Genomic DNA, 27,459 nt, shown 5'->3' with positions numbered 1-27,459 from the left:
TACGGGCAGCCGGGCCTGTTCAGGGCAGCAGGAAGCAGCCGGAGCTTAAAGAGGGATTGTTTGGACAGACAATGGTGTCTACCTGGTTTTAATCCGTGCTCACAGAGAGTACAGGGGGATTGGCAGAGTTTAATAAATGAAAGTGCTCCTATAATCAGGATTTGTCAAAGTGCCCCTTTGTGTTAATCGGACATTTTTTACAGCATGCTTTTTGACATCTGCCACAGCAGGTGGTGTTAACCCCTCCACTGCCCCCCAGCTGCAGACAGCGTGCAACTCCAGCAGACGTCATGCAGAGAAGTGTTCTGAAAAATGGCATTAATGATGATGGAAAGAGAGCAGTGTCAAGATCTTGTATTACATATATGCATACAAGTATAGAATGATACAGTACTGGTTAGAATACAAGGAGATTTCCCTCCATGCTTGTCTGCAAAGGCTGGATTCTTTCAGAAGTTGCTAAAATAAAACATAAAGTTCTTAAACTTGGCACACAAGTTGAATGAAGATATTTAGCAACTGATAACGGTGTTAATATTGCACAATAGGGGCATGTAATGCCACTTAACACTCAAAATGTGCACAAATCTGCAAATTCTGTCCAAGTCTGTGTCCAGGCAGGTTCAAGGGGATCAAATGAACCCCCCAACCCCCAACCACCTACTGCTAGAATGGATGCATGCCTCTTTAATACAACAGTCAATATTTCTTAACTAATACAACTAAATAAAAATCAAACCAAGCCATCTATACAGCTTTTATAAAAGCATTCCTTTTTCATTTGTGTTCAGAACTTGCTCGTATGCAACTGGACATCATAAACTGTACAGCAGAGTCCTGCATGGGAATTTTGTTCTTCAGCGAACTTTGCAATATTTCTAATTTTGCTCATTTTAACCATTACCAGTAACTTTCTCCTCTGTAAGGGAGAAATTTGGGTGGATATCAGGCTTGCCTTGCTGTGTGCTTGTGTTGTAAAAATAAGGATTTATGATGTTGGATTTTTGCTGATAACCGATAATCTGATAGTTCTAAAATAATATATATATATATGTTACAGTTTTAGTGTGGAAAAGAGAAAGCAGCACCCTGCAAAAGAATGGGAACAGGAGACCCAGGAGACTTGAGCTCTCAGATAATGTAAGTGTGCGTACTGTATTTACCGCTTTATACTGCACCCCTAATTACTAAATTCTAGATGTATTTCCTGGAAATATTATCTTGATTAACTCTTACCTGCTAATACAAATGATATTGTGCATCTCTAGTTAAAAAGCAACAATAATCTTCCTTTTCACATCATTTGTTAATTCCACCACAGTAAGCTGTCTGGAACAATCCAGAGCCTGCAGTGATTTTTCCCTTCTTCTTGTCTCTGCTTTGCCTCATTGCTCTGGGTTTTGTCACAGGTAATGTTCACATGTTGCTCTGAGGTTTCTAGAAGATTATAGGTGCAACCGCATCATCCTGAAGTGAACATCTACTCAGAAAATAAGGCTGTCTATACTGAGGATGATGCTTAAACATCTGCAGACATTTCTTAGAAGTTATTAGAATCAGGAATGATTTCTTCATCCCCAGAGGGGGAATTTGGTTCTTGCTCATAAATAGTAAACCTGTATGAAATACAGAAATAGAAAAAAAGTGAAAACAGTGAGATAGCATAGCTTTATTATGGCATAAAGATTATGCATATGGCCTTAAAGAGGTTAAACTTTTGTCACCCTTGTTTTGTGTTTTCAGATTTGTTTCACAGCCTTTCAAGAGGTGAGTGCTAAAAATGGTTAAATGCACCAGACACCAGGTAATTGTTCTGCCCTAAAACAAGCATGCATACATACAAATATTCTGCAGCCGTCCTGCAGACACCCTCCACCCTGAGCTGTCTCCAGCCCAGCCTCATTACGTCCATATCTAAGGCTAATAGAACAAGCATGTGTAATTACTTCACTGTTCAATGAAAGCTGCATTTTAATAATTAAAGTCCAGCATATCAGCGATAAAAGCATAATAAAATTGTTTTAAAATCAAGGATTACATGGGTAAATCCTGGCGGGCCAGATGTGAGAAGAGGAGGGGCCACAGCACTCTGGGACCAGATTAAACAGAAAATCCCACAGGACCGCTGCTGTCTTTCCCCTGCAGCTTAGAGAGCTTTTGTGGACTCAACATGCTGTAATCCACCGATTAGCTGATATAATCACCTGTAAATACACCTTGGCCATGAAGTTAGAGCGGCCCGCAGCAGCAGACCTCGCTTGGCTCTGCAGAATGTGAGCTGGTGGACTCTTAGAGTCTGATTTGAGCTCACTGAAACTCACTGAGAAGCAGAGGCGGACAGTGGAAGCGGGCAGCTGGAGTGATCTGAATTCTCAGAAACTCAGCTGAACACATTATTACCGAGTTCTCCTGTAATACGCTAAAAGAGATGTTTTATAATAATTTTTTAGAGCTTTAGATTTATTTTGAGCTTTTTCTCTTTGTTAGAAAGGACAGCTTTAGAGAGAGCACATGTGGGGAGAGCATGTGGGAGCAGTATCAGGAATCAAACCTATGACCAATGTGATGAGGGCATGAGCCTCTGTACCAGGCCCCTGCTCTAACCCCTGCCAAATTTCAGGACAGTCACATTTCTTTTCATTTTTTGTTTAGAATTTTTTAAATTTTATTTAACATTTGGTCTGTATTGAATATTTTCACTCTCCGCATATAAATACAGAGGGTTGGAAAGCGAGGGAGTGCACGCTGGTGCACGGGTAAGCACTGTTGTGCTCAAGGATAAACTGATTTTATTACAGAGGGCATAAGCCAAATTAGATTTGCACATATTAACAGAAATCATGGTATAACATTAGGGCCCGAGCACCGAGTGGGGATTATTTTACTTACACATTTGCCGTCATTGCATGGACTTTTGAGACCCTTAACATTTCTGAATTCGCGGGAAAATTTGCACGTACATCCGGTCTCATGAAAATGTTGATATTTTTTGGGTCTCCAACATAAAAATTCAGAATTGCAAAAATAACGTCCCCTAACAGTTTTCAAAGTTAAAGCCCCCTCCTTTGACTTTGTCGTAGATTCATGAAATTTTGTGTGCAGGTGTGGCTTGGGGAGATCTACAAAAAAGCCTCTTGGGCCTGCACTCTATCTCCAACAGGAAATCCACCATTTTGAATAAATATGAAAAAAGGGGCTGTTTTTGGCCTTTTCCAGGGGTCATAACTGGATTAACTCCTCTGAGGGAGTTCATCCAATCGACTTGTACTTCAGCACAGAGCTCCTTGACACATGGATGATGAATAGTTATTCGGGGTTTGAAAGGTGTGCCCATGGCCAGCCCTTAAATTTGCATATTTCTTTGGTAAACAGGAAGTAGTTTATAACTCAGCTGTGCATTGTCCAATTGGACTAATATTGCTCAGGAATATTGATAGCCATGGCCTGCACCCACTCATATGGTCAGACTTTTTACAGATCAAAGCGCCACCTAGTGGTGACAGGAAATGTCAAGGTTTATGGTGCAAGCTACAGTTTAAAAACTATCCAAGATATTCACTTCAAATTTGTGTCAGGAAGGACTAAAGAGGTGGATTTAGCTTTGTGAAAAGTAAAATTGACTTTTTTGTCAGAGGGTGTGGCCTCGGCGGGGTGACAGAGTCAAGAGTCACCATTTTGTCTCACCAAAAATTTTTAAACAGTCATAACTCTAGTATGCATTATCATATCTAAGACAAATTTAATGTGCTTGATAACAGTCCAGGCCAAAACACATCCATACTTGAAATTTTAAAAACTTGTACAGCGCCACCCTCTGGCAACAGAAAGTCACTACTCCTGAATTTCAAATCGCAGTACCTACATGGTTGGACAAATCATTCTGAAATTCACACAGGCAGTTCCCAAGGAGTTGGCCTTACACATATACAATGGTCAAACGTCTACATTAAAAGGTGTGGCCATGGCAATTTTTTGTTTGCCATAAAACAGGAAGCGGATTTTTCAAATGGTTATAAGACATCTAGAGCAATGAAACTTGACCCAAAAAAATCTCATTGGCATTCTGAGATGATTGATATTCATTTTGTAGGTGGGCATGGCCTATTGGCTCAATGGCGTCCCCTAGAACATTTAAAAAGTTAACACCCCCCCCCCCCAGTTATCCAGTGCTTGCAAAACTTGTAAAGCCATGAAACTTGGCAGAAAAACACCCAGTAGCAAAATGAGATGATTGATAGGATGATTTTGAAAATTCTTGAGCTTGTACATCATTTTAAGTTCTATAAAAAAGCCTTTCGGACCCATGCCATAAAACAAACAGGAAGTCTGCCATTTTTATTTTTGTGGTCAAAAAGCAGCACATTTAGCATAATTATCACTTCAGCCAGCCAGAATCCCTTTTCTTCTTTGTTTTGTTTTGTTTTTTGTTTTTTTAATGTCAATCAGATTCATTAATGTGCCTGAAACTGCTGTAGTAGGCATGCCAGGCCAGTAGTTGGCAGTGTGACTGACAATGAAACCCATGCATGCACACCTTTCCTTCCTCCTGGTGGTGTCTATAGACAAACATGGCTGACACACAAATGTTTGTGTGGACAGATGAAGTCGGGTTGTTTCCTAGTGACAGTCAACCTCAAAATAAATAGATTTAAAAAAAATGGGAACATATAAACGTCGGCAGGAATTGAACAGCACAAACAAACAGCATATTTTTGTGTGGTCTGTGCAGCACCAGGCCAAGATCAAGCCTCTGACGGACTAGATGCAGAACATGGAGCAGAAGAAGAGACAGCTGGAGGAGAGCCAGGACGCTCTGACTGAGGAGCTCGCTAAGCTGCAGGCTCACGGTTTGCACATTTATATTAACCATTAAAACATCTTAGCTCAAGTAAAAACAGGTTAACTTGATGGAATTTTCCTCTTTGTTTTTCATCAGAAAAAAGACACGAGATGTCAGGAGAGGAGAAGGAGAAGGAGGACATCGACACGATGGGGACGGGGACATAAAGGTGAGGAGGAAACACGTCACTGAGAATTTCTGTTACAGAAATGTGAAATAGCTAAATGTTTTTGTGTCTATGTGGCACAGAAAACTCTGGAGGAGCAGCTGGAGAACCACAGAGAGGCTCACCACAAACAGCTGAGCCCACTGAGAGACCAGATCGAAGACGAGCAGAGGATGCTGGACGAGCTCACAGAGTAAGTCTGACTGTTTAAAATCAAACTACATTTTTAAAGACGTTAGAGACCACAGACATAAGAAGAAACACATGGCATGAGATATTTGAATCAAAGTCTGCAGTAAAAAAGTATACTAATTATTTCGACCAGTGTTACTGAAAACTGCTAAAGAAAAGAGCCAAATTCATAAAAAAAAATACCTTTGCAATAGCCACATTTAAAGGCATAAGTGGTATAAAAAGCAGAATGGTAAAAGGTTCAAAATTGGAATAAAATGGCAAAAACTGGTGAAAAGTCTCGAAAAAGGAGTTACAGATAACAAAAATGGTCAGAAAGCAGCAAAAATGTGCTAAAAATAGTGAAAAGTGACTAAAATGGCCAAAAAGCAGAAACAGAATTAGTGAAACGGTGAAAAATAGGCATTAAATGGCAAAAACAAGGTGACAAGTAGCAAAAATGGGGGAAAAGTGATATAAAAAAGGAATTATGGATGATAAAAACAGTCAGAAGCTGCAAAAATGTGGTAAAAAATAGTAACAAGTGACTAAAATGGGCAAAAAGCAGCAAAAATGTGGTAAAAATTAATGAAAAGTGACTAAAATGGTCAAAAAGCTGCAAAAATATGGTATAGAATAGTGAAAAGTGACTAAAATGGCAAAAAACTGAAAAATGTGGTTAGAAAATAGTGGATGGTGACTAAAATGGGCAAAAAGATGCAGAAATATGGTAAAAATGAATGAATAGTGATTAAAATGACCAAAAGCAGTAAATTATGGTGAAAAGGTGCAAAATTTGGATAAAATGGCAAAATGGGTGAGAAGTGACATTAAAAAAGGGGCTACAGATGATAAAAATGGTCAGAAAGTGGCAAAAATGAAGTAAAAATGAATGAAAAGTGACTGAAATGGTCAAAAAATGGCAAAAATGTGGTTAAAGAAAATCAAGAGAAGTGATTAAAAGGTCAAAAAGCAGCAAATAATTGGTGAGAAGTTGCAAAATTGTAATTAAATGGCAAAAATGGGCGAGAAGCGACATAAATAAAGGAGTTACAGATGATAAAAATGATCACAAAGTGGCAAAAATGTGGTAAAATAATGGTGAAAAGTGACTGAAAGTGGCAAAAAGTGGCAAAATGGGCTAAAAAATGATTTGAAAAGTGACTTAAATTGTAAAAAGCGACAAAAATGTGGTATCAAAAAAATGGTGAAAATTGAGTTAAATAGTCAAAAAGTGGCAAAATGTAGTAAATTATTGGTGAAAAGTGACTAAATGGGCAAAATGCTGCAAAGAGTGTTAAAAAAAATGGTAAAAAGTGTCATTTAATGTCAAAAAGCAGCTTAAGTTGGGTGAAAAGTGGCCAAAAAATTGCCAAAAAGGGGAAAGAATTGCAAATAGCAAAAAGCAGGATGAAAGTGGCAAAAACTACAAAATTGGCAAGAAGAAGTGGCACAAATGGACTAAAAGAGGCAAAAATGGATTAAAAGTGTCAAAAAAGGAAAAAAAAGGGAGAAGAATTAGAAATAAGGGTAAGAAAAAAAATAAAGGTTGACAATTAAAGCCTCCTGTATAGAGTGGAAACAAACTGATTAATGTGACTTGATATGGATCATTCCTGATGTAAAAGTTTTTTAAGGTCTTCTGGGGAAAAATACTTTAAATGAAGACATAAAAGAGCCACGAACCATCCCAATGAAGCCACACATTGAGATTTACTCATTTAGACTAATAACTGTTTGTGACAAGGCTTGAACTGGATCTGGAATTTAGTCTAAAACTGTCTAAACCGGGCCTAAAATTTTGACTTCAAGTCCACAGAGACAAATAAAGCAGTAGAAAAATCAACAAACCTATTCATGTTTGATGTTTTTTAGATCTAGGATATTTCCACAGATTTGATTGGTTCTCACTGAACCACTTTATGCTGGTTTAAATGAAAGTTTGTTTTTATTGTTTTTTCAAACCAAAGTAGTGACAGTCATTACGACTGTCTACTGTGTGTGATCCTCATGAGGAAGGATGTAAAATCCTCGTACCACTCCTCTTTACTGAGCCAGGAACTTTTAGCTGCATACAACTGTAGTCTGGCTTTACACTGGCTCTACACACACCTGTTACATTGTTGTCATGTGAAGGTTCCCTACCTGGGGTCCGGGCACCGCTGGGGGGACGCCTATAATGGACTTTTATTCATAGAGTCATGACTGAAAATGTAATGTAAGAGGAAGTATTAGAGCCCTCTAAAAGGTCCAACAAAATAAAGAGGATCTGTACATTTCTTGGAAAAAGGTGACATTTAAAAGTACTTTTTTGAGATGATAAAGTCGTATTTTTTCAAGAACCTGAACTCAGAATTTTCTAGTTCGAAAGTCCTAAATTATTTCATCATGCACTTTAAAATTTCAAGTTTGTAATGTCAGAATTGAACATTCTAAACTAGTGAATGTACAAGGACCCAAACTGAAAACAGTGAATAGAAATGTCTCTTCAGAGTCTGGGGAATAATGATAATGTGATCATTCTTGGATCATTTCCTCATTGATCAATCATACTAAGAAAAATCTCCTGATTAGGCCATCAACTGTAGGACTTATGGAAGGAAAACAGCTTCTTCTCTTGTCATTTTCTTCTTCCACGGCTCTTTTGGATTTTATAATGACAAAAAAATCTACCTTTTAGTTGATGTAAATGTCCAGTTTTATTTTTCTGGTAAATTTATGACTTGTTAAATAAGAAATTTTTGAGATTTTATTTAAAAATTGACTGAACCTTCACATTTTTGTATTCTTATGGTGGCTCTAAATGCTGTTGTAATAATGGATAGTTTATATGCAGATATTTATGAAGAACTCGTTTATGCAGGCTTGTTATGTTGGGATTTAGTCAATAAAACAATTAAAAATGATGTTTAATTTTTCAGAGATTGTCCTGGGGGGCTTTAGAGTGTTTAGAGTAGAGGGACCCCAAAGAAAAAAGGGTGGGACCCACTGATGTAAAGATCTATCATTTCAGAAATGTTCTGCCTTGTACCATTTTTGAAGCTAAATAACTGTTTGGAGAAATTTGGAAACCAGATGAACAAAATGAATCTATGTTGATGTGGTTTGTTGACATTTCTCCAGACAGTTACTCTGTCGTTAAATAGCGTCCAATCAGAGCTTAGCAAGAGTCTCCTCTCAGTCTGAACCAGGGTCTGCTGCTGGAGCAGGAGAGGCTGATGTCAGACTACGACAAACTGAAGACTGAAGAGCAGGAGAAGGATGCCAAGCTGCAGAAACTCATGTGAGTGAAGGACTCATCCATACGTTTATTTATGTGGAATGTGAGTTCATGTGGTTTTTGTTTGCAGGCTGCTGAATGAGCAGAGGGAGCAGACCAGAGAGGACCTGAAGGGCCTGGAGGGTCAGGGTACCAAAGTATCATTTATTTTGAAAGGGCATTTGAACGTACGGAAATCAAGAAAACGGACAACATCACTCGTTTTTCGATTTGTGTCCAGAATCGAAAAACGAGTGAAGTTGTCCGTTTTCTTGATTTCCGTACGTTCAAATGCCCTTTCAAAATAAATGATACTTTGGTACCCTGACCCAGGAGGAGTCAGGTGGAGGAGAGGAGAGGAGAGCGTGGTAAGTATTTCCTGTTTCTACAGCGGCGGAGATGAAGCCCCATGAGGGGCTCAGTGATCATGCATGCAAATAAAGACTCCATCCTGTAAAACTCCAGCTGTGTCTGCGTTTTTGTTGCATAACCCCCTACTTACATCTCTGACGGCTCCCCAGGGGGGCGCTGCGCCGCGTCCCCCCTTCCCCATCAGGCATGCCTTGATCCAGGTACCGGCCACAGTGGGGTTTGAACCCCAGCATCCCTGTGCAGAACTGGTCTAGTCCAGTCCTCTGTGCTACCGCCGCCATACCTTTCACACTGCCATCTCTTCTCCTGGCGCATTTATCCTCTTTGTTCAGGATGTGGCTTTAAAATTCACTGAGACCAAGATGGGAGTCGAACCTGGAACCTCCAGACTCTGAGTCAGTTCACTATCTCTTTAGGCTACAGAGCCAGACATACAGCAGAGTCTCAGAGGGGCTTTTCCTTCTTCATTTGGACTCAAATCTTGAAAACTTAAAGACATTGGTTAGATTTGAAAGGCCAACTCCTGTCCAGGTCTCCTGAAGTCTAGATTTGGACTCAGACTTTTAAAATAGATGAACCCATGGTAAGATTTGAACCTGTGAACTCCTGATTCATAGTCAGTTGATTTTTCCACTAATCCACTGAGACACACGCCTGTTTATGTTTCTCAGAGGATCTGATCTCTGCTTTTTGGGGACTGGACTTAAAAATGCACCAAGAATAAAACCCACAACCTTCCAACTCTATGGCAGTCCTCTTTACTCCTGAGTCAGCGATTTACACCAGCAGCTTCAAAAATCCACAGAAGATTTGAAGACCGTTTTCATACTAGAGAGGAGATATGAATAGATATAGAAGCATTGACGAAAATGATGAAACAAACTTGTACACAAGGGAGAGGGAGTGAGACTGCAAGCATGCAGGAGAGATAGAAAAACAGTGGCTGAGCCAAGCGGAGCAGAAAAAGAGCTGTGAAAATGACAATACAGTGATTTGTTCATAATTTGGAGCTGCATTCAAAATTTTCATGCCTCCTTCTCATATATGTATATAAGAACCATATATGGGTACTACTGAGCATAAACGTGTTTCATGAAGCGGAAAATATGATGACTAGTTGCCTATAAGTATTGGTCTTCCTGGCTACCAACCTCCTTGCTGGTGCTTGGTTGGGACATTTCGCTCCAGTTCTCTTGAGTCTCTGCCCTGGACATCTTCGTACGAGGCTACATACGTCTGCTATTTCCTTGCTGGAGTGTGACGTGATTTGTGTCATGCGTAGGTGCAATTAATCGCGTACAAACTAATAGGGTTTTAGAATGGTATTATCTTTATACTTCTCGTCCAACCACAATCAAATTCACTCTATCTGGATGGCGTGGGTAGGTTTTTGGTTTTTTTACAGGTTTATTTTTGGGCATTTTGTGCTGTTATTTGATGGAGGGGGGGCGGTGGATGGGGTTGGGGGCAGGGAGGGGAATGCGGTGGGGCCAGATTCGAGCCCGGGCCGCCCGCATGCATGGGGCGTGCGCCTTATCCATTCTGCCACCTTCGCCCTGTGCACATCGCACCGTGCTGGATGACTACGGGAACAGGTTACGATCAAACTTAGCTTAAACTGCATTATTACTTTTTAACCGTCAAGTTTTCAAGATGAATCAGAAGTGTTAAAGCGCCAATGTTAACAGCCCTAATACAAACTAAAATAAAGGTTAAAAATTAATTTTGACATTTTACAAGTGTGGGAAACTGATTGATGTGACTCACAACGGATGATTTCAAATGTTGAAATTTCCCTTTTTTTAATGTTTTCTGGGGGATTATTTTTCCAAGTACGACTTGAAAGACCCACAAGTCGTCACTAAGGGGCCAAATGTGGCTCAAGAGGCACACAGTGAGTATCACTGTTCTGAAATAACAAATATTAACAGATATACAGTCGAACACCAAACACCTGGTGTTAACTGCCAGGTGGTAGTTTCTGTCGATTGAGTGAAAAGTTATTTTTTTACAGCAGTTTTATCAAGACAACTTTGTATAAACTATTAAATGCCATGATCATTTTAGTTAATATGGGCTAATAGAATTTTAACTATCTCAGAGCCTAAATTTATGGGTCATGCATTGTGTTGTTTTGGCCTTTTATTGCTGAGCTGGTTTGTTGCAGTTTTATGTGTGTTTTTGAGTGTCATGTAGTTTAAAGGCTGGGCAGAACAAATGAGCTCAGACTATAAATGCTGTTGAGTGTGGTAATGGTTTACTTGCTTTAAACATGTCCCAGGACAAATAAACTTTTAGGGAAGCCCAGACCCAGTTTAGATAGCAGTGATCAATGCGCCTTTTCAGGCTTGTATGGAAAACTTAACGATCACGTGACCAATCTAACATGTGATCTTAAATAAGGAGCACTTATGGAACGGACATTGATGACTTTATTGTTGGAATTCTTTTTTACTGAGAACTTTCTCTCACCATCTGCTTTCTGATTGTGTTAAAAACATGAGAGAATAGTGCTCTGACCAGTTCATGTTGCTTTTAATGCAATATCATTCCTCTCACATCACGCCATCATAAAGGATTAAACCATCAGAGGAGGGATTTGAACGTATTTTATCCTTTTTATTTCTGTAAGACACTTTAAAGTCATGATTTTGGTTCATAGCACATTCATGCCTGGCAAATTATTAAGACTACATCAACAAAAAAAAGAATTTACAAATCATGGAAGCAAATAATATAAACAATATCTTATATATAAAACATAGCAGGCATAATAAATATTACACATAAACAAAAAAAAAACCCTAAAGTAAACAGAGTTAACCTATTTGGTTGGGGTGATGTTTGGAAGAGAAATCACTGATCTGAAAATGTTCAAATCTCCTGGAAAAAGCAGCTCTGCAGATTCACTCGGTACAAAAGATCAACCCAAACTTTTTGTTCAACCTCTTATTAGTGTTGCCATCGCAAAGAAACACGAGAAATGAAACATGCCATTGGAAATGTGCTCTAAAACAGGCTAGTGTAGACTTCTGTGGTGTGGCTTGTGCACTTGTGCATGTTGTTTCTTACATTTAGGCTTCCAGAGTGAAAAATACGCTCATGTCAGGGTAAATATAGTGCAGGAAAATTCTCAAAATAACCTTTATTCAACCATTTTCAGTCATTATTTTCTGAGATTAACTCCACAGGGCAGCTACTGTGTCTGATGGGTCTTTGGGGGCACTTTTCTTGGGAATCTTTCGGTCTTAAATCTTTGGGTGTCACCGCGCTCACAGGAGATGGTAAATCAGTTTGGTTCAGTCAGGAATCAAGGACCATTTTTCATTCGTTCACTCACATTCAAACACATTCACACATCTGTACATAAAGAAATAATTAACTCAAATTCATTGTGACTGTTAATGTAAATTCACTCCTTTTAGTGATTCTTCTACTTAACAAAGATAACTGTGCAATTTTTTAATTTTTTTCTTAAAGCAAACCAGGAGTAGTACAAATATTAGGAGGACGTCCCAGGTGCTGTGTTTCTTCTTTATCTTTCACCACATGTAGAGAGCATTTTCAAGTCTTAGTGTCCCTCTTGTCAGTCGGAGAAGAAGCCCGTCTCCGGTGCAGAGTGCAGGGATGGTCCACGTTAAAGTCCAAGCCCTCCCTGTTTATGCTACTTCCGTTGCAAAGTGCAAGCAGTTAATGTGTCCCTGTGCCTCTCCCTTCTGATCAAAAAATCAGAACAACCAATGCAACAGCAAAAGAAGAAGAAGAAAAGTAGGCTTGTTATTGTTCAAATGCAAAAAAAAGTGGTTCGATCAGTGTCCAAAAAAGGAACCAGGAAGGGAGAGGGCAGCGAGAGAGAGAGTGCATTTTGTGTCTCGACAAATTCAGTCCATCGAAGCAAAACAAGTGTTGTTCCTTAGTTCCACCTTCAGCTGGAGCGGTTATACCTCCCTGGAAGAGAAAAGGCAGAAAACTACATTAGTGCATGGACTTTTTAAAGAAAAGAAAAATGCAATATCTATAGCTAAACTCTATATAACTCTTTTAGGATTCAGGGAAGGCAAACTCATTTATAGAGAGGAAAAACTGCTACTCACAGTGCTTTAAACATTTAAAAACAGAGCATAAAAACCATCAGTAAACACCATTAAACTACAAACTAGAGCAGAATTATTCTGCAATAATGTGGAACTGTGATTATTATGGAATTATGATAAGCTGAGTCTTTTTGCTTGATTTTCATGAAAAATTTAGAGAAAAATGATAGTTTTAAAGTAGGGCTGAACAATTTTGGAGAATCTAATTATGAGTTGTTGTTTTTTTCCCCTCAATATTACGATTTAAAATTGTTTTTTAAGTTCCTTATCCTAAATATTTTTTAACAAACAAGCTATTCTATGTCATCATAAACACAATATTTGTTTCAGTAAACTAAGGCTGAATAATTTGGGAAAAATACCTTATGGTGTTTATTTGGACTTACTGCAAATCAGTATGAACTGTTACATTAAAGGTAATGATGATTTAAAAAAAAACAAACATGCAAAGTAGCATTTTTTGCAAACTATTATAGAAAAAAAACACTTGTTGAATGTTTGCATGATGTTTAAGCATAGCATCTCTACCTCAACAAATATATTTAACTGTTTTTTGACACTCATTTCTGGTCTAAGAAATACAGCCATTCCTGCGATTCAAAAAATAGCAGTAGGACATATTGTGATTTAATCTAAATTGCCCAGCCCTATTTGGAGGAGTATATTTCTCAACTAAAAAAAATATACAAATATTAAAGCATTCAGGGATGACAAAACTGCTTTCATAATAACTTAATATTTTCCAAAAAAATACGTTTTTCCTTTGTTGAAAATAAAACTGCAAAAAATGCAAATACGTAATTGCACAGCCTGATTAATTGTGCATCACTAATACAGACATCACTCCAACTGAGGCTTGAGTCTTCTCTTGAGGTTTCTTTTAAACACAGGGAATAGTAAAAAATGCTTTTTAGAAAAATTATCAGTTGTACTTATTTGTTTGTGCCAGACTTTATCCGACCATGTTACCTATGTATATAATTAACATTTTGGGCAAGTATTTTTTTTATCCCTGATGTTAAAAACTAAAGGGGTATAGCATAGCATGCTGGCTAAGCTTTGCCCATGCACTGGAGCAGGGGTAACAGATACAGCTTATTGTGCATAAAAGTGGACATTAGTTATTTGATTTAAAGTATGGAAATACACAGAATGTAACAATAACCAAGTACCAAAACTTGCATTCTTCCTTCAGACCAGCAGGGGGAGACTCACTGTTTGCTAGGAGTCTTTATTAGAGATGCACAAGTTTCACCTGAAGAATATCTTTATGCTGATTCTGTGTCATTAACAGCAGAATCTATGCATGTACCCCACAATGTTAAGTTTGTAAAGTTTTAAGCAAAACTGATAGACCTATCTCAGCTAAAGTTTGTTTCTTATTTCATCCTCACTCCCTAAACTTTACACTGTGGTCTAAGGGTATTAGTTTTAGCTCTTCATTATAGCTTCTTTTATTCCTTGCTCTTGAGAAGAATATATTTTTGTGTTCTGAGGCTAACACAAGCCTTTTTTCTGTCAAAAAGGTAAGAAATTCAACTAAACAGTACATTTAAAGCTCTAATGCTAACATTATATATGTCATTTGTTTATTACAAACATTAAACATTGAAAATATGATCATTTCTGTTATTTGTAAGACTCTTTATTAAAACAGCATGTAAAATGTTTAGCTTAAAGGTGCTATTTGACTGATGTTACAGCAAAAAGGCCAACAGCTAATGCCTTTGTCAGCTAGGGTGGGTGTTTTCTTCACAGACATTGCAAAGCAAGATCCAATAAGATTGCACATAAAGTGTTATTTTCCTATATAAATGTTGACTTACGATGCAGTGAGGGTGGAGTTGAGGACCAGAGTGGTGCGTATCCTGTACAGCTGAGCTAGTGTTAGCTTCTTGTGCTGCTGGGCTGGTGACTTCCTCTTCTTTGGTGACATTTCCCCTGAATCACTGGTGGCCGTGGACTCGTTTTTCCTATCTACACCACCAGATGGAGCCGTTTCCCCATCTGAGCTGGTGTTACTCTCTGTTGGTCCTGCAGCCTCTCTCTGTGCCCGCCGCGCCTCTGCCCTCCTCAGAGTGGCACATAGTTTGTCAGTGGGCATGCTAACACTCAGGCTGTCGTCTGATTGGTCGAGATCACTGGAGAAAAGCTCCAGGCAGTTCTTTCCGAGCTCTGACATGCTTTTACTGTGCACCAGAGTCGATGTGTCCATGTCCCTGCGTTCTGATTGGTCCTTGGCTTTGTCGCTGAGTGAGTGCGTGTGGGAGGCGGGGGTTTTACCATGGAGGCGCTGTAGTAGGTTGTCTTCAGAGCGGGACAACGTTAAAGTTGAAAGCCTCTGCAGGCAGTGAGGGCGAGGCTGAATGTGAGGTCGCCGTCGAGGTTTAGAGGACTGAACCACAGAGAGCTGAGACCCCAGAGAGCCGGCATCCTCCTCCTCCTCCTCTTCCTCCTCCTCCGCCTCCTCTAACCCCACATCCTCTCCCTCCTCCTCCTCTGTCTCCTCCCCCTCGCTCTGTCCCGGCTGAGGTTGGAGTTCTCTAAGAAGAGACTCGGGGGAGAGGGTCCCGTAGGCGCTGTCCATAGAGAGGGAGCGACACTGAGGGTCCAGCTCCTCGCCGTCTGGCCCCGTCTCTGAGTAAATGTTTGAGTGGACTCTATGAGGGCTGGAGGAGTGAGACTGCTGGACCCCTGAGCCCTCAGATAGAGGGGAATCATCAGAGTCTGTTTTAATGGGTGCTTCCAGGTTCATGATGGGGGTAGGAGGGTCCTGATGTTCGCCTGGTTCATCGACGTCCATCACTGACAGAGTCTCAGTGGAACCGTCAGAGAGACTGAAAGAAAAGGGACGATTGGTTAAATGTAAATGACAACAAAAACTTGGAGCTCAAAATAAAATGTGGAAGTATATTCCAATCTGCTTCTTTCATAAAAGCTTACTTTAACCTTCTGGTATGACTGGATATTTTTGTTCTTAAGGGGAAGATTTTTTTTGCAGTTTTTTTGTGTGCCATGATTTTTCTTTTTTTTTTTTTGTTTAAAGTTTTTTTTTATTGATACATTTTTGAAATTCCAAATTTTACAATGGGCCTTTAGTTTACTGTGTATGAATTGTGCAACCTATTAAGTCATTCCTGACAAAAGAACAATTCTTTGGTGAAACACATTCATTGAAAAAGGATAGACAAAATTATTTTCTCCACAATTTTGGGGGGAATTTTTTTTTCTTCAGCTTCAACCCTGATCAAAACTTCCCAATAGGTAAACATTCTGGGAATATTTATCCTGCAAATAACAGTTAAAATAAAAGATACAGATCCACTATAGTGCTTGTGAAAAAATCCCCCAGTCATTGTTTTAAAAAGTCAAATTTTTGTGAAACAATGGAGACTTCTTCTATTGAAATTGGCATTTAAAGGGTTAAAATCCCTCAAATATTAAAATATTAAAAGTTTTGATAAGGTCTGATGAAAGAATTAATAAACAAAGGGTGGTATGATACCAGAGAGTTAAGACAAAGAATATTCTAAAAATTGTCCTATCTTTGCCAAGTTATTGGGTTGATCTAATAAAGAAATAAAGTAGTATTTAATTTCTTTGTGTGCAAAAGTAGCTGATAAATATTTACTTAAAGAACCTGGTGCATTGCTTTAATGTGTCTGTTTGTATTCTGTTTTCATGATATGTTTATAGGGTTTAATTTTGTTAAAGAATTTTAGACATGATTTAAAGGCAGACAAAAGTCAAAGGAAATTTTCTGCCTTTGCATTAGACACATTTTCATATTCTATTCAGTTTTTGGTTTTATTTATGAATTAGTTCTATGAATTTTAATTAGGGTTGTCAAAGAAACAAGGCTTTTAATTGCGAATAATGTTGGAATTTTTGTAGTTAATTGTGATTAATCGTCCCATTTTGAGGCTTTACTAATATGCATTTAAAACAGTTTTAGTTTTATTCTGGAATTTTTTAAACTAGGGTAACTGTCTGCTTTGGTACTTTTATTTTGAAAGAAAATAAGGAACCTCAAGCAGATCAAAGATCATGACATAAACTGATAAAGGAGCTTGTTATGAATAGAAAAGGAAATAGGGGAATGGAAGAAAGGTAAATGTCTGATATCACAAGGTGACTTCTGACTTGTCCACTGAGCTGTTTGTGAGTTTTTTAAGTGAAATGAGACTTTAAGGATCAGCGGTGGACTGATTTACATCACTGTGGCTGCAGTGGCTTAACCAGAGTGTTCTAGGGACAATAAGCCGTGTAAATAATATGATTTTTTTAAAAATGGATGCACTTATAATGAACCATAATGTATCACAATTAATGCATTAACTCTTACTGCTCCAATTTAAATTGCTCTAATTGCTTTGCCTCATTGAATCAGAGCATTCCAGAAAATTCACATTTTCTCTCCCTGGGTAAATAAATCAGCTGATTAGTCCTGTTTAAGACTGCTATTCAAATTGTTGAAGCTTGTGGAAAAATCTCTGTAAACAGCAGAATTTGAGCCTTTATGACGTTTTAAGTGCCTGGCTTATTTTTTACCAGTCAGTGATATCCTCCCAAGAAAATGACACTAGTATGGTTTCTAAATGTTGAACTATTCCTTTAAGACAATGCAAATTCAAATCTTTTTAATTTGTCTTTAAGGCACAAAGTAACCCCAATCCTACACAAAATTTGTGAAGTACAAAACAAGTTTGTTATCTGCAGATGAAATTCCCTTAACAGCAGTATTTTCAGACATTTTACTGATATAAAGTCTTCTATGGTACCTTGAGTTCTGCTGCTCTTTGTGCCTCAAACACGGTGAACTTGCAGCAGAGTTGCTGCTCTCGTCTTCCTCCTCCTCTTCCTCCTCTCTGTCAGTGCACCTCTTCAGATTGTTCTGCTGTCGGAGAACCTCCTCAGTGCGGAGCCTCTGGAGCTGATTCTGCAGAAGATTGATACAACCATGTTAACAAATGAAACTACCAACCACTCCATAGTATTTATCAAACATTTCAGAGTAAGATTTGCTGTGGCTCTCCAACCTGGACGTTGCAGATTGCATCGATCCAGCTTCGCCCCTGGGAGGCGCTGTTGGCTTGGAAAGTGTAGGCAGCCACTGCACTCTTAAACTCATTGAGGTAGATGAGGATGAATGAACCTGTATAGGCAAAAAGAAAAGGTGCAAAGATTCAGCATTAATAAACAAAACCATCACTGGCATCTGTACTACTTTCAATCATTTCTATAATATCGACAATATGATGATAAATGTTACTTTTTTAAAGGCATTTAGACTTTTTTGGTAATTGATGTATATGTGCATTAACAGTGTGCCTCCTTTTTGATAAAGCTGTCAGAAAAGTGCTTTAAAGGTAAAACTCACCGGGGTCTTTGAGCTCTTTACAGACAATGTTATGAATGAGCAGAGGTTGTCTGATGATCTTAACTTTCTCCACTCTTTTTACTGGCTTTGTTATGAGCAGCAGGTCAGTGAAGAGGACACAGTGAACGTCCATCTGCAGAGGAAATAAAATCATCTCAGGTCAGACAGAAACACTTTACAGGTCTGGTGATTTTATGGGGAAAAATGAGACGACTTTGAAGAAACGTGAGAAACCAGATGTTGAATCAAAGAAGTGAAGAGCTCATCGTGTGAGTCAGACTAACCCGACTGTCTTTGCCCTCTTTCATCCTCAGCGCTCCCTCCAGATGCAGCTGTCGGGTCTCCTGCGGTGACGTTCCTCTCATGGGAGCCATCAGGTCAAAGCGGTTGTACTCCTTAAGGATCTGAAAGTGAGAAGATGAAAGCATGAAGCTGGATCAAACTCAAAACTGAGGAAACCTCTTGAGCTTTATGAATCATTCCCTACCTTCTCCACTTCTTCACTGCTGCCCTCTACAGCCTCGTACGAGTCAATGCGGGCAGATATAGTAGCCAGCTTCTGTTGCTCTTGACGTTGTCTCATCTGAGAGTCAACACTGTTGATGAAGCCTTCGACTGCAGCCACCTTAGGGAAAAAAACACAGAAACACTTCTTTTAGACTTCTTTTACCAGGAAAAAATCCAGCATGTGTATCCACTTACTCTCCATCCTTACCATGCCATTGACGATGTCCCGTGCTGACGGCTCGTCTGTTTTCTTGAGCACGCTCTTCAGCAGGAGTGGATATTTGGTGAGTCTCTGGTGAGGCTTAGCCAGCATGTCAGCCAGCTTCAGACGGTTACACTGTTTATCAGCCTCTGCCCACTGAATAAAGCAACACAAAGACAGGAAGTTCAACATTAGAGAAAACTAACAGAGTGGGTACGTATGGAGTTCTGTAAGTCTGTTTTTAGTGTGAAGGTGAGAGAACTGACTGTGATGTATGTCCTGAAGAGCTCGTTGTCCCTGAGAAGTGTTCGCATGTACTCCATGCAGCCCTCCTCCTCCATGCAGTAATGGATGTAAGGCTGGAACCGTGAGCCACACTGAAAATGCACAGAAGGAAATGTGCATCAGATTAAACTATCCTAATATGCTTTCATCATGTTCCAGAGCCAGTGCTCTAGCAGTCTTCTGCAGGAACTTGACGCGTTTCAATCTAAGAGGCATTATTTAAATGAAGCCCTAAGGAGATTATTTTACCGCTGCTAAGATGATTTGAGCTTAGAATCGCTGTGCAATTTAAAGCCCATTTTGACCTTAACTTTGAGTCTCTTTACTGGCTTTGCAACTGAATTTCAGCCTGATTTTGCACCATTAGTTGTACACTGTACATTTGAGCACAACAGCTGATGGTGGCCTCATCATTCGCTTCCAAACGGTCAGACTATTTTCTTTTTTATCAAGGTCTTTTTCTATTTTTCAAATATATAACAAAAAATATGAACAACTGCAACAACATAGGACAGTTTCTTTTTGTTTCAAGAACAAGAAGATAGATCACACAAATACACTAGGGAAACAGAAGACAAAAAAAGAAAGCGTAACTTCATTATATAATGCAAAGTCTGCATACTCTAGCACAGTATAAGCAGAGTCACAAGCCATTTTCCCAACATCAGGGCCTTTTTTTTCCTAATTGCAACCATGCAAACTGTCTGACAGCATTTAAAATAGTGCTACACAATTTATTAATAATGTACAATTGCAATTGTACTGGACACTGGACACAGAACTTTGCAATTGCAATTACAATATAATACATGCATGGTGTCATGAGTTTACCAGCTTAATTGTCAAGGAAATTGCCGGGATAAAGATAGCTTTTAAGTGTTAATTTTTCTCAACTCAAAACATCCAAATATAGAAAGTAAAGGTACTACAACAAAGTGCAACCGTGGGAGTGTTGTCAACTTAAAGGCTTTTCTGCAGGCATTTTGTAAACCTTAATACAACTTAATACAAAAATAACTGCAGCCTTTTATACGAAGTTACGAAATTGCACAGCCATCTCCCCAATTTTAGGCCTGTTTTCCTGATAGCAGAACTGTCTGGCATAGTTCAAAATGCGATGGCAGCAGCAAGCATGCATGCATATGTGATGCATCTTTCCATTCCACACACTGAATATGTGCACGAGAAAAATGTTGGCAGGGAAAAGCTGCAGATCTCCAGCTACCAGAGAATAATTGCTCTGATTTAGCTTGCTGGTTAGCCTGTGTGTTTTTGTTCATGTGATTGTGTCTAAGCCTTGCAAAGGAGACAATGGAAATACACAAAAATGCACAAACTTTACTGACAACTGTGAATGCTCCAATTGTCATGCCTGACAATCAGACAGAACAGAGTGTTCACATAAATCCTGAGATTTGGTTGTACAGTGTAAGCATCAAGACTTTTATAGGGTCATGAAGTGCACCCCAGGTTTTACAGGACACTTGGGGAATGGGCTTGCAGTATCTATATTTTTTAATTCTGCAGCTGCAGCCAATACTAGTCTTTTAGTCATGTGCTTTGATACATAAATAAGTGTTAAATAAGTTAATGTTTTTCAATCTTAAGACTAATGCTGCCTTTTTGTTCATCCTTGGACTACTTTGTATAATTTTCCCTCAAAGTGGAGGCTGAAGAGGTAAGGCAGATAACTGAGGTAAGTTTCCTTCAAAGGTGTTGTCAGAAATAAAGATCCATCTACTCTTAATGGAGCTCCTGGTGGTTATGAACATTATAAACAATGTCCAAGATGCTCATTTTGAGCCGTATTGTGACAACTCAAAGGGTCTGACTTAACCCTTGAGCACAGTTACTATTATCAGCCTGTAAAATGACTCATTCCCCACTAACTAATCTGTGTTTTTCGTAAAGGCCAAGGCTGTAAGCAGGGTCATGTTTCCTCGATAATATATGGACAACGTGACTACAACTGACCGTCCTGAAGCCGTGGTGCAGGTCAGTGGGGTCGAGCAGAGCCCGGGCTTGCCTGGCCTTCTCCAGGACCGGCAGCATGACCTGATTCCACAGGGATGTGTGGAGGCGGACAATCTCCTGAACGTTACTGAAGAGCTTTGCGGGCTCCACCTCTGTGAGCAGGCCGCTCTCCTGCAGGTTCAGCAGCCCACACAGAAATAGCTGCAGAGAGGCAGAAAAAAAGCTGATAAAAGCCTGAAAAGGTTATCAGTCTTTAACTTCAAACTAAACATTTTATCAGCATGCAGGTTTGTGATAAAGATTCTTTACTAAGGCTTTTACAAGAGGCTCATTGTGTCTGTTTATCTCATAGATTCTATCAGTATCTATTAGTGTCAGAAGAGTACAGCAGTCCTCTTTGGACTTACATCAGTGATGACTCGGAGTTTCTTGATATACGTGGCCTCTGTGTGCAGCAGCTCCCATATCGCCTCCTGCTGGTGGAACTGCCGCCTTGTCAACGTCTGCACACAAACACAATATATGATTAAATCAAACATAAAACCCTTGATTATTGTTCCTTCAAACTGCAAACGCAACATTCTTTATTTCTTAGAAATCTCATTTTAGCAAGGCATTATAAATGTTTGAATAAGGAAGATAATGAAGCTTTAAATTAATGTGAAGCTCACATGGAGGAGTTCTGAGATGTTGGGCATGACAGAAATACAGCAATAGCATTTGCACTGAAGAACTATTTATTATTAGTTATGCATTTTTGCTGGACATTTTATTCTACTACATTGTGTTACATTTCAAATAATTATTAATGCCTTTAAAGCCAACCCTGAGATTAAGTGATGTAAAAAAGCTAAAGGGATTTGAATTAAATAAATTCAGTGTAACTATCTCTCATCCCTAACATGATTATTTAACCAGATGTGGAATTTACCACCAGTCATTCACATGTCTTATGTAACTTATCATCAGAGGTATGTAAAGTATGAAGTACAGCAGATGAGCAGCGATACAGCGCTGTCTGTGTGATAAATTATATAAACATTAACAGCTGGAAGCCAGCGACAGCGTCTGATAGCACGCAGTTACTGACAGCTCAGCGACATACTGTTAAAGCTCTGTGCGCTTCAATCTGGGAACCAGAGGTGTAAAATGTGACAAAGACAAAATGTTAAGGAAGTTCAAGAGTCAGATTGGAAGCAGGATGCCAGTATGTGTTTACACTGTAGGTTAACAGCTTCCCTTTTCAACAGAATAACAATTTAAAGGAGAACCATTTTTCTGTTGAAGCAGGTCATAAAACAGTCTGACGAGCAATGTCTCTGTGTGACCTGAAGGGCAAATGATTGTGTCAACATAAGGTTCATTTAATGCCTGTTACTGTAACTGTCATCACCAGGTCATCATCAGATAGCAATTTACAACATGATAATGCTGACAATAAAGATGTGTCTTCATAAATACCAGAGATGCAACATGTTGGATTTTTGCAGATATTAACACCTATAAATGTATACATAGTTCAGACCTTTGACATGTTTTAAAGTTTAAAGAATGCTAATGATAGAAAAAAATATTTCAGCTCACCAAGGTCTGTTAGTCCTGCCTAAAACTTCAGAGATGTAATTGTACATATGGCTGATAAAGGCCGATATATACAGCCGATAAAAGGCTGACATTAACAGCTGAGAGGGTTCGATATTTACAGCCAAATGTAGGCTTATATTTACCGATGATACAGGCAAATACTTACATTTGATATAGACTGATATTTACAGCCAATATAGGCTGATATTTATAGCTGATGTAGGCCAAAATTCATAGTCAGTATAAGCTGATAGAGTTCAATATTTACAGCCAAATAGTTGATATATTACAGTTGATATAAGCCGATATTTACAGCTGATAAATGCAAATACTTACATTCAAAATAGGCCGATATTTACAGCCAGTATAGACTAATATTTAATGCTGATATAGGCCAAAATTCATAGTCAATATAAGCTGATATTTATAGTTGATAGAGGCCAATATTTACTGTTGATATAGGCAGATATTAACAGCTAAATATGGCCTAAATATTGACAGTATATTCTATTAAAAATAAATATGTCATTTGTAAATATTGCAGAAATGTTCATACCTGCCAATAGTGATTATTGCTTTTTAAGCCTATATCTGCAAATACAGATATTTTGCTGACATTTTGCACATCACAAATAAAGGGAATATGGAAATTATCTTTATTCTGCAAAATCATGGCCAATATGATATTTGAATTTTTTTATATCACAGATTAAAAAAAAAAAAAGAAAAAGAAAGAAAGAAATTCAACTTCCCGAGTGTTGCATGTACTGAGCTTAGGCAGTGAAATAATTTTTCTTTAACTAAATACATGTTTATGGCGAAAAACAGCTCTTATAGTCCTGGATATCCACAAAAAATAAATGCACAAGATAACAGGCAATACAAAAAACACTAGCCTTATTAACATACAGGCAGCCCACACCCCATGTCAGGTCCCCCATACCTCTGAGTTGTCCAGCAGCGCCTGCCAACTGTCCTCCATCACCAGGTTGGTCTCCTCCTCCTCTTCCTCCCAGGAGTCCTGGTGGAAGGAGAGCTGCCGCGGCACCTTGGGTAAACCAAACAGCGTGTAGGAGTGCAGCTTACTCTGCAGCTGCTCCAAACGGTCCACCTCCTATAATCAGACAGGAATAATTCAGATTAATTACTTTAAATGAGGTTAACAGCGTGTCAGTGAGAGGAGACGTGACAGTAACTGTTCATTTCTGTCCCTCTGTCTCGATTTATTGTTGCTTTTAAAGAGTAGGTCAAGACGTGTCCTTGCATTAGCATACAAATCCTGTCCTTACTGGCGCCTAAATTCTTCAATCCAACTGGAGCTCCTATTCAGGCTTTTGTTCAGCCTGCATGGTCTGATGTAGTTATGAAAATGAGCTCTGTGCATTGAGACCACTTTAACAATAGAAGTAGAAAGAGTGGGGGGCAAAAGCTACAGCATGGAGGGGGGGCACGGGCCGGTGGTTCATGGATCGTGACACATGACGTTCTTGTACAACTAATTTAGAAACAAAGTTTGGTACTTCTTTCAAAGTTTGGTGAAAGGACAGACTGACATCAAGACAATATGGAGGGGACACAGGTTGGGGTCCTGGGGTGGGATCTCTGGCCCTGAAGGGGTTAAAGGGTGAGCAGAGATGAGGCCTGCAGTGACAGGTGACTGACAGATACTGTCTCTGTGTGACATCTGCGTCTGTTACAGCCCATGACCTCAGGACAGAGCATGACAATGGGAGCGTGTGTCATTGAGCTTCATTGGAATAAAAGTGGATTAAAAGTAGTTTAATAATTCAGTTTAATAAATTAATAGGATTTTTTATTATTTCATTTGGTGTTTTTGCCTTTAACCAGAGAGAACAGGACAGTGGGCAGTGTAGGAACTCAATAACAAAGAGTGGGGGACATCATGCAGGATAGGAGCCACAAGTCAGATATATATCAGCATCAATAACACAATCAGCTTAATCGAGTTTGTTAATATCAGTATATCAGCTAACACTAAAAACAGTATATAGTCACAGTGTCTTTATACGATAAGTGTATTTCCCATAATGCATCACTATTCTTGTAAGCCTTCAAGCTTGGACAGATTGAGTCTTTTCCTCCGCCTCCTCCTTTCCTGAGGAGGAAAGTGCATGAGCCAACAAGTCAGGAGACGTCAAAGGGAAATTACCTCACCAGGACTCGGGGGATCTGGCCTTCTGACCTCCTCCCACTGCTGCTCTGCTACTGTTCTGTTTGCTTCTTACTGTTCTTTTTCTGATACAAGTCTGGGCAACACATCTGCCCTCTGAAGATTTAAATCTCTGTTCTTCACCACTTGTATCTATTTTGATCTCTGCTGCATGGTTGGAGTTACCTTGCCGAAGGGTCCGGCTCCAGTGTTGGAGCTGAAGAAGCCACTGAAGCGGCTGGCGGCACGGTTCTTCCAGCTGTCAGGTCCTGTACCAACGCCAGGCAGAGAGCCGCTTATCTGTCCCAGAGAATCCGGGGTTGGGATATTCGCCTCCCCAAGGAACTCTGTCATGTTCTTCCTCCGTCTCGCCTGACCCTGAAAGAAGGAAAAAGCATAATTAAAAGAAAAGAAAAATGAAAGAAGAGAGGGTGGCAGGGATAATTTTGTCACTTTGGTGGGACAGCACAGAAGTTTCCAGCCAGACGGATGGAAAGAGACAATGCAGGAAAGAAAGAAATGCTTGGCTTTAGGATAAACAGGAAATCAGAGGGGAATTCTGTGCTTGGGATGACATCAGCAGGACCGTTACAGCCGTCCTGATGATAAGACACAAACAGGAGAGGGAAGGACGGCCACTTCCTCGCTCTGAATGCATCATTACATCACAGGGAGCGGGCGCGAGGTTGTTCCATAAGAACAGACGGCCAGAGTCTGCTCATTGTTCCCTTTTTCTATTGTCACGCTGTCAGCGGGCCCGGTGAGCGGCCGCACTCATGCAATCTCTGTCCACTTTACGAGCAGCAGCAAAGCAAACAAACAGGGGCCAGGTCAGTATCTGAGGAAGCAGTTGTTTTTGCCGTTAGAGCAAGGAATCTGCTGCTGCTGCTGGGGGAGTCACTCAGGCCACTGACCCCCCTCTGAAACACTGGAACTTACATTCCAGGACACTGACACTGCTGCTGAAACTGAGCGACCATTCCTGTGACATTCCTTCACTGATCACCCCACAAACACACACAATGCCTGTAAACACCTTTGGCCAAGGCTGCAGGGCTGCTGGGTATCACTGATTCAAAGGTGGACATTTGCTTCAACAAAGAAATCCAAATACAGTGAATACAGTGACAGAGCTTTCCAAATGAACAGTATGTAATTAGAACTACTATGCTTAATTAAATAGTTCCATATAGAAATTAAATTTAAAGTAGTTTCAGTCCTTTTTCATCCAAAATCAGTCAATATCTGCAAGTTCGAACTTCTTAAATGTAAAAATTGCGTTGAGTGCTTGCATTTGTTTTGCATTGTTCTCAAGTCTGAAGTAAAATCCAATAAATCTATAGGCTTTTAATGTGTAAGTTGGTCAGCTGATTGTTTTTTTCATGTTCTAATGTAAAAAAAAGCGTGATCATTGTTGGATGTCTTGCTGGCAGAATGGGCAAAAACTAGAGAAATTAAGGTTAAATCAAAAGAAAATTTAAAAACAATGGTTGTAACTTCAAAGCCCGAGAGATTGGGACTGTTGTTTTGGACTTTACTAGTGCGCATACATCCAGACAAAGACTTTGCATACAGGTGCAGAACAAGAAAATCATCTACTGCAGAAAAAAAAACTCTGCACACTTTCCAGTTTCCAAGGAGCAACTGTAAAAGCCAAAGGCAACATTTTTATCCGAGTAAAATCCGTAAGATCAAACTAAAGTTACTCATTGGGAGCTGAACAGGGAGCAGACCTTTTCCCTTTTTCTACTGTTGAAATAAGCTGATCATGTCAATTTGGGGCATTGATATTACTCTACTTTATTCCAAATAAAGTTCAGTTAAAAATCTTCACATTAGGAGTTACTTCTAGACTTACATCTTAGTAAAAGAAATTAGCTGCTTTTTAACTGATGTCCTGTATACAAGACAACCTTAAAGGAAGATTCCAAGGATTCTAGGCTATCATCCCAAAATATTCAGTACACTTACATGCAATTTAAAATGATCATATTATTGTGGACTGAACTTTTTAAATCTAGACTTTAAAATGCATGTACAAATGTAAGTCCACAGGTGTAGATGGTTAAGTAGTGCCTCATGCAAATGGGCCCAGGTTCAAGTCTGGCCACCACTCCCTGCCCCTGTTTCTAGCACTACCTACAGTCCTATCTCTCCAGTAAAGGTATAAATAGCCCAAAAAACATATCTGTAAAACCGATTAGTAAACTTGAAATTGTGCTAAATAGAATTTCTTGAAATCCAGCTAACAGTCTAATCAGTCAGGGATGCATGGTAATGGATTGTTGCTTATATCCCAACTTTTATAGATTCATTTAAGCCAGAACCAGCATAAATACGACTGTCAGACCTAAAATTTTACTCCTCAAAACACACTTAATGATTAAAAAATGACACGAAGGTGTGTTGATCCTCGCTAGTCCAGAAGTCCAGAAACTCATTCATACATACAGCT

General features: G+C 39.3%; 1 protein-coding gene across 4 annotated transcripts in view; it reads right to left on the bottom strand.

The window, feature by feature from the left end:
• Nucleotides 1-11,390: 11,390 nt before the first annotated feature.
• Nucleotides 11,391-27,459, bottom strand: part of plekhg5b (pleckstrin homology domain containing, family G (with RhoGef domain) member 5b) — a 142,748-nt gene continuing 126,679 nt past the window's right edge. For 3 of the 4 annotated variants that reach the window (XM_041799448.1, XM_041799449.1, XM_041799447.1), the window contains exons 8-20: nt 25,191-25,382; nt 23,778-23,948; nt 21,658-21,753; nt 21,251-21,451; nt 19,258-19,368; nt 18,998-19,147; nt 18,770-18,907; nt 18,567-18,686; nt 18,283-18,415; nt 17,942-18,057; nt 17,684-17,841; nt 14,729-15,739; nt 11,392-12,756 (exon numbers count right to left, since the gene is read on the bottom strand). In XM_041799448.1, the coding sequence (XP_041655382.1) occupies nt 12,747-12,756; nt 14,729-15,739; nt 17,684-17,841; nt 17,942-18,057; nt 18,283-18,415; nt 18,567-18,686; nt 18,770-18,907; nt 18,998-19,147; nt 19,258-19,368; nt 21,251-21,451; nt 21,658-21,753; nt 23,778-23,948; nt 25,191-25,382 (2,607 nt within the window). In that variant the 3' untranslated portion in view covers nt 11,392-12,746. Of the gene's footprint in view, nt 12,757-14,728; nt 15,740-17,683; nt 17,842-17,941; nt 18,058-18,282; nt 18,416-18,566; nt 18,687-18,769; nt 18,908-18,997; nt 19,148-19,257; nt 19,369-21,250; nt 21,452-21,657; nt 21,754-23,777; nt 23,949-25,190; nt 25,383-27,459 lie in introns of all 4 variants that reach the window. The other variant, XM_041799446.1, reaches the window with a different exon arrangement.

The sequence above is a fragment of the Cheilinus undulatus genome, linkage group 11 (assembly GCF_018320785.1).
Source record: "Cheilinus undulatus linkage group 11, ASM1832078v1, whole genome shotgun sequence".
Classification (NCBI taxonomy): Eukaryota; Metazoa; Chordata; class Actinopteri; order Labriformes; family Labridae; genus Cheilinus; species Cheilinus undulatus.
Note: the sequence above shows the minus strand (reverse complement) of the source record. Positions and strands in the feature narration are given on the sequence as shown.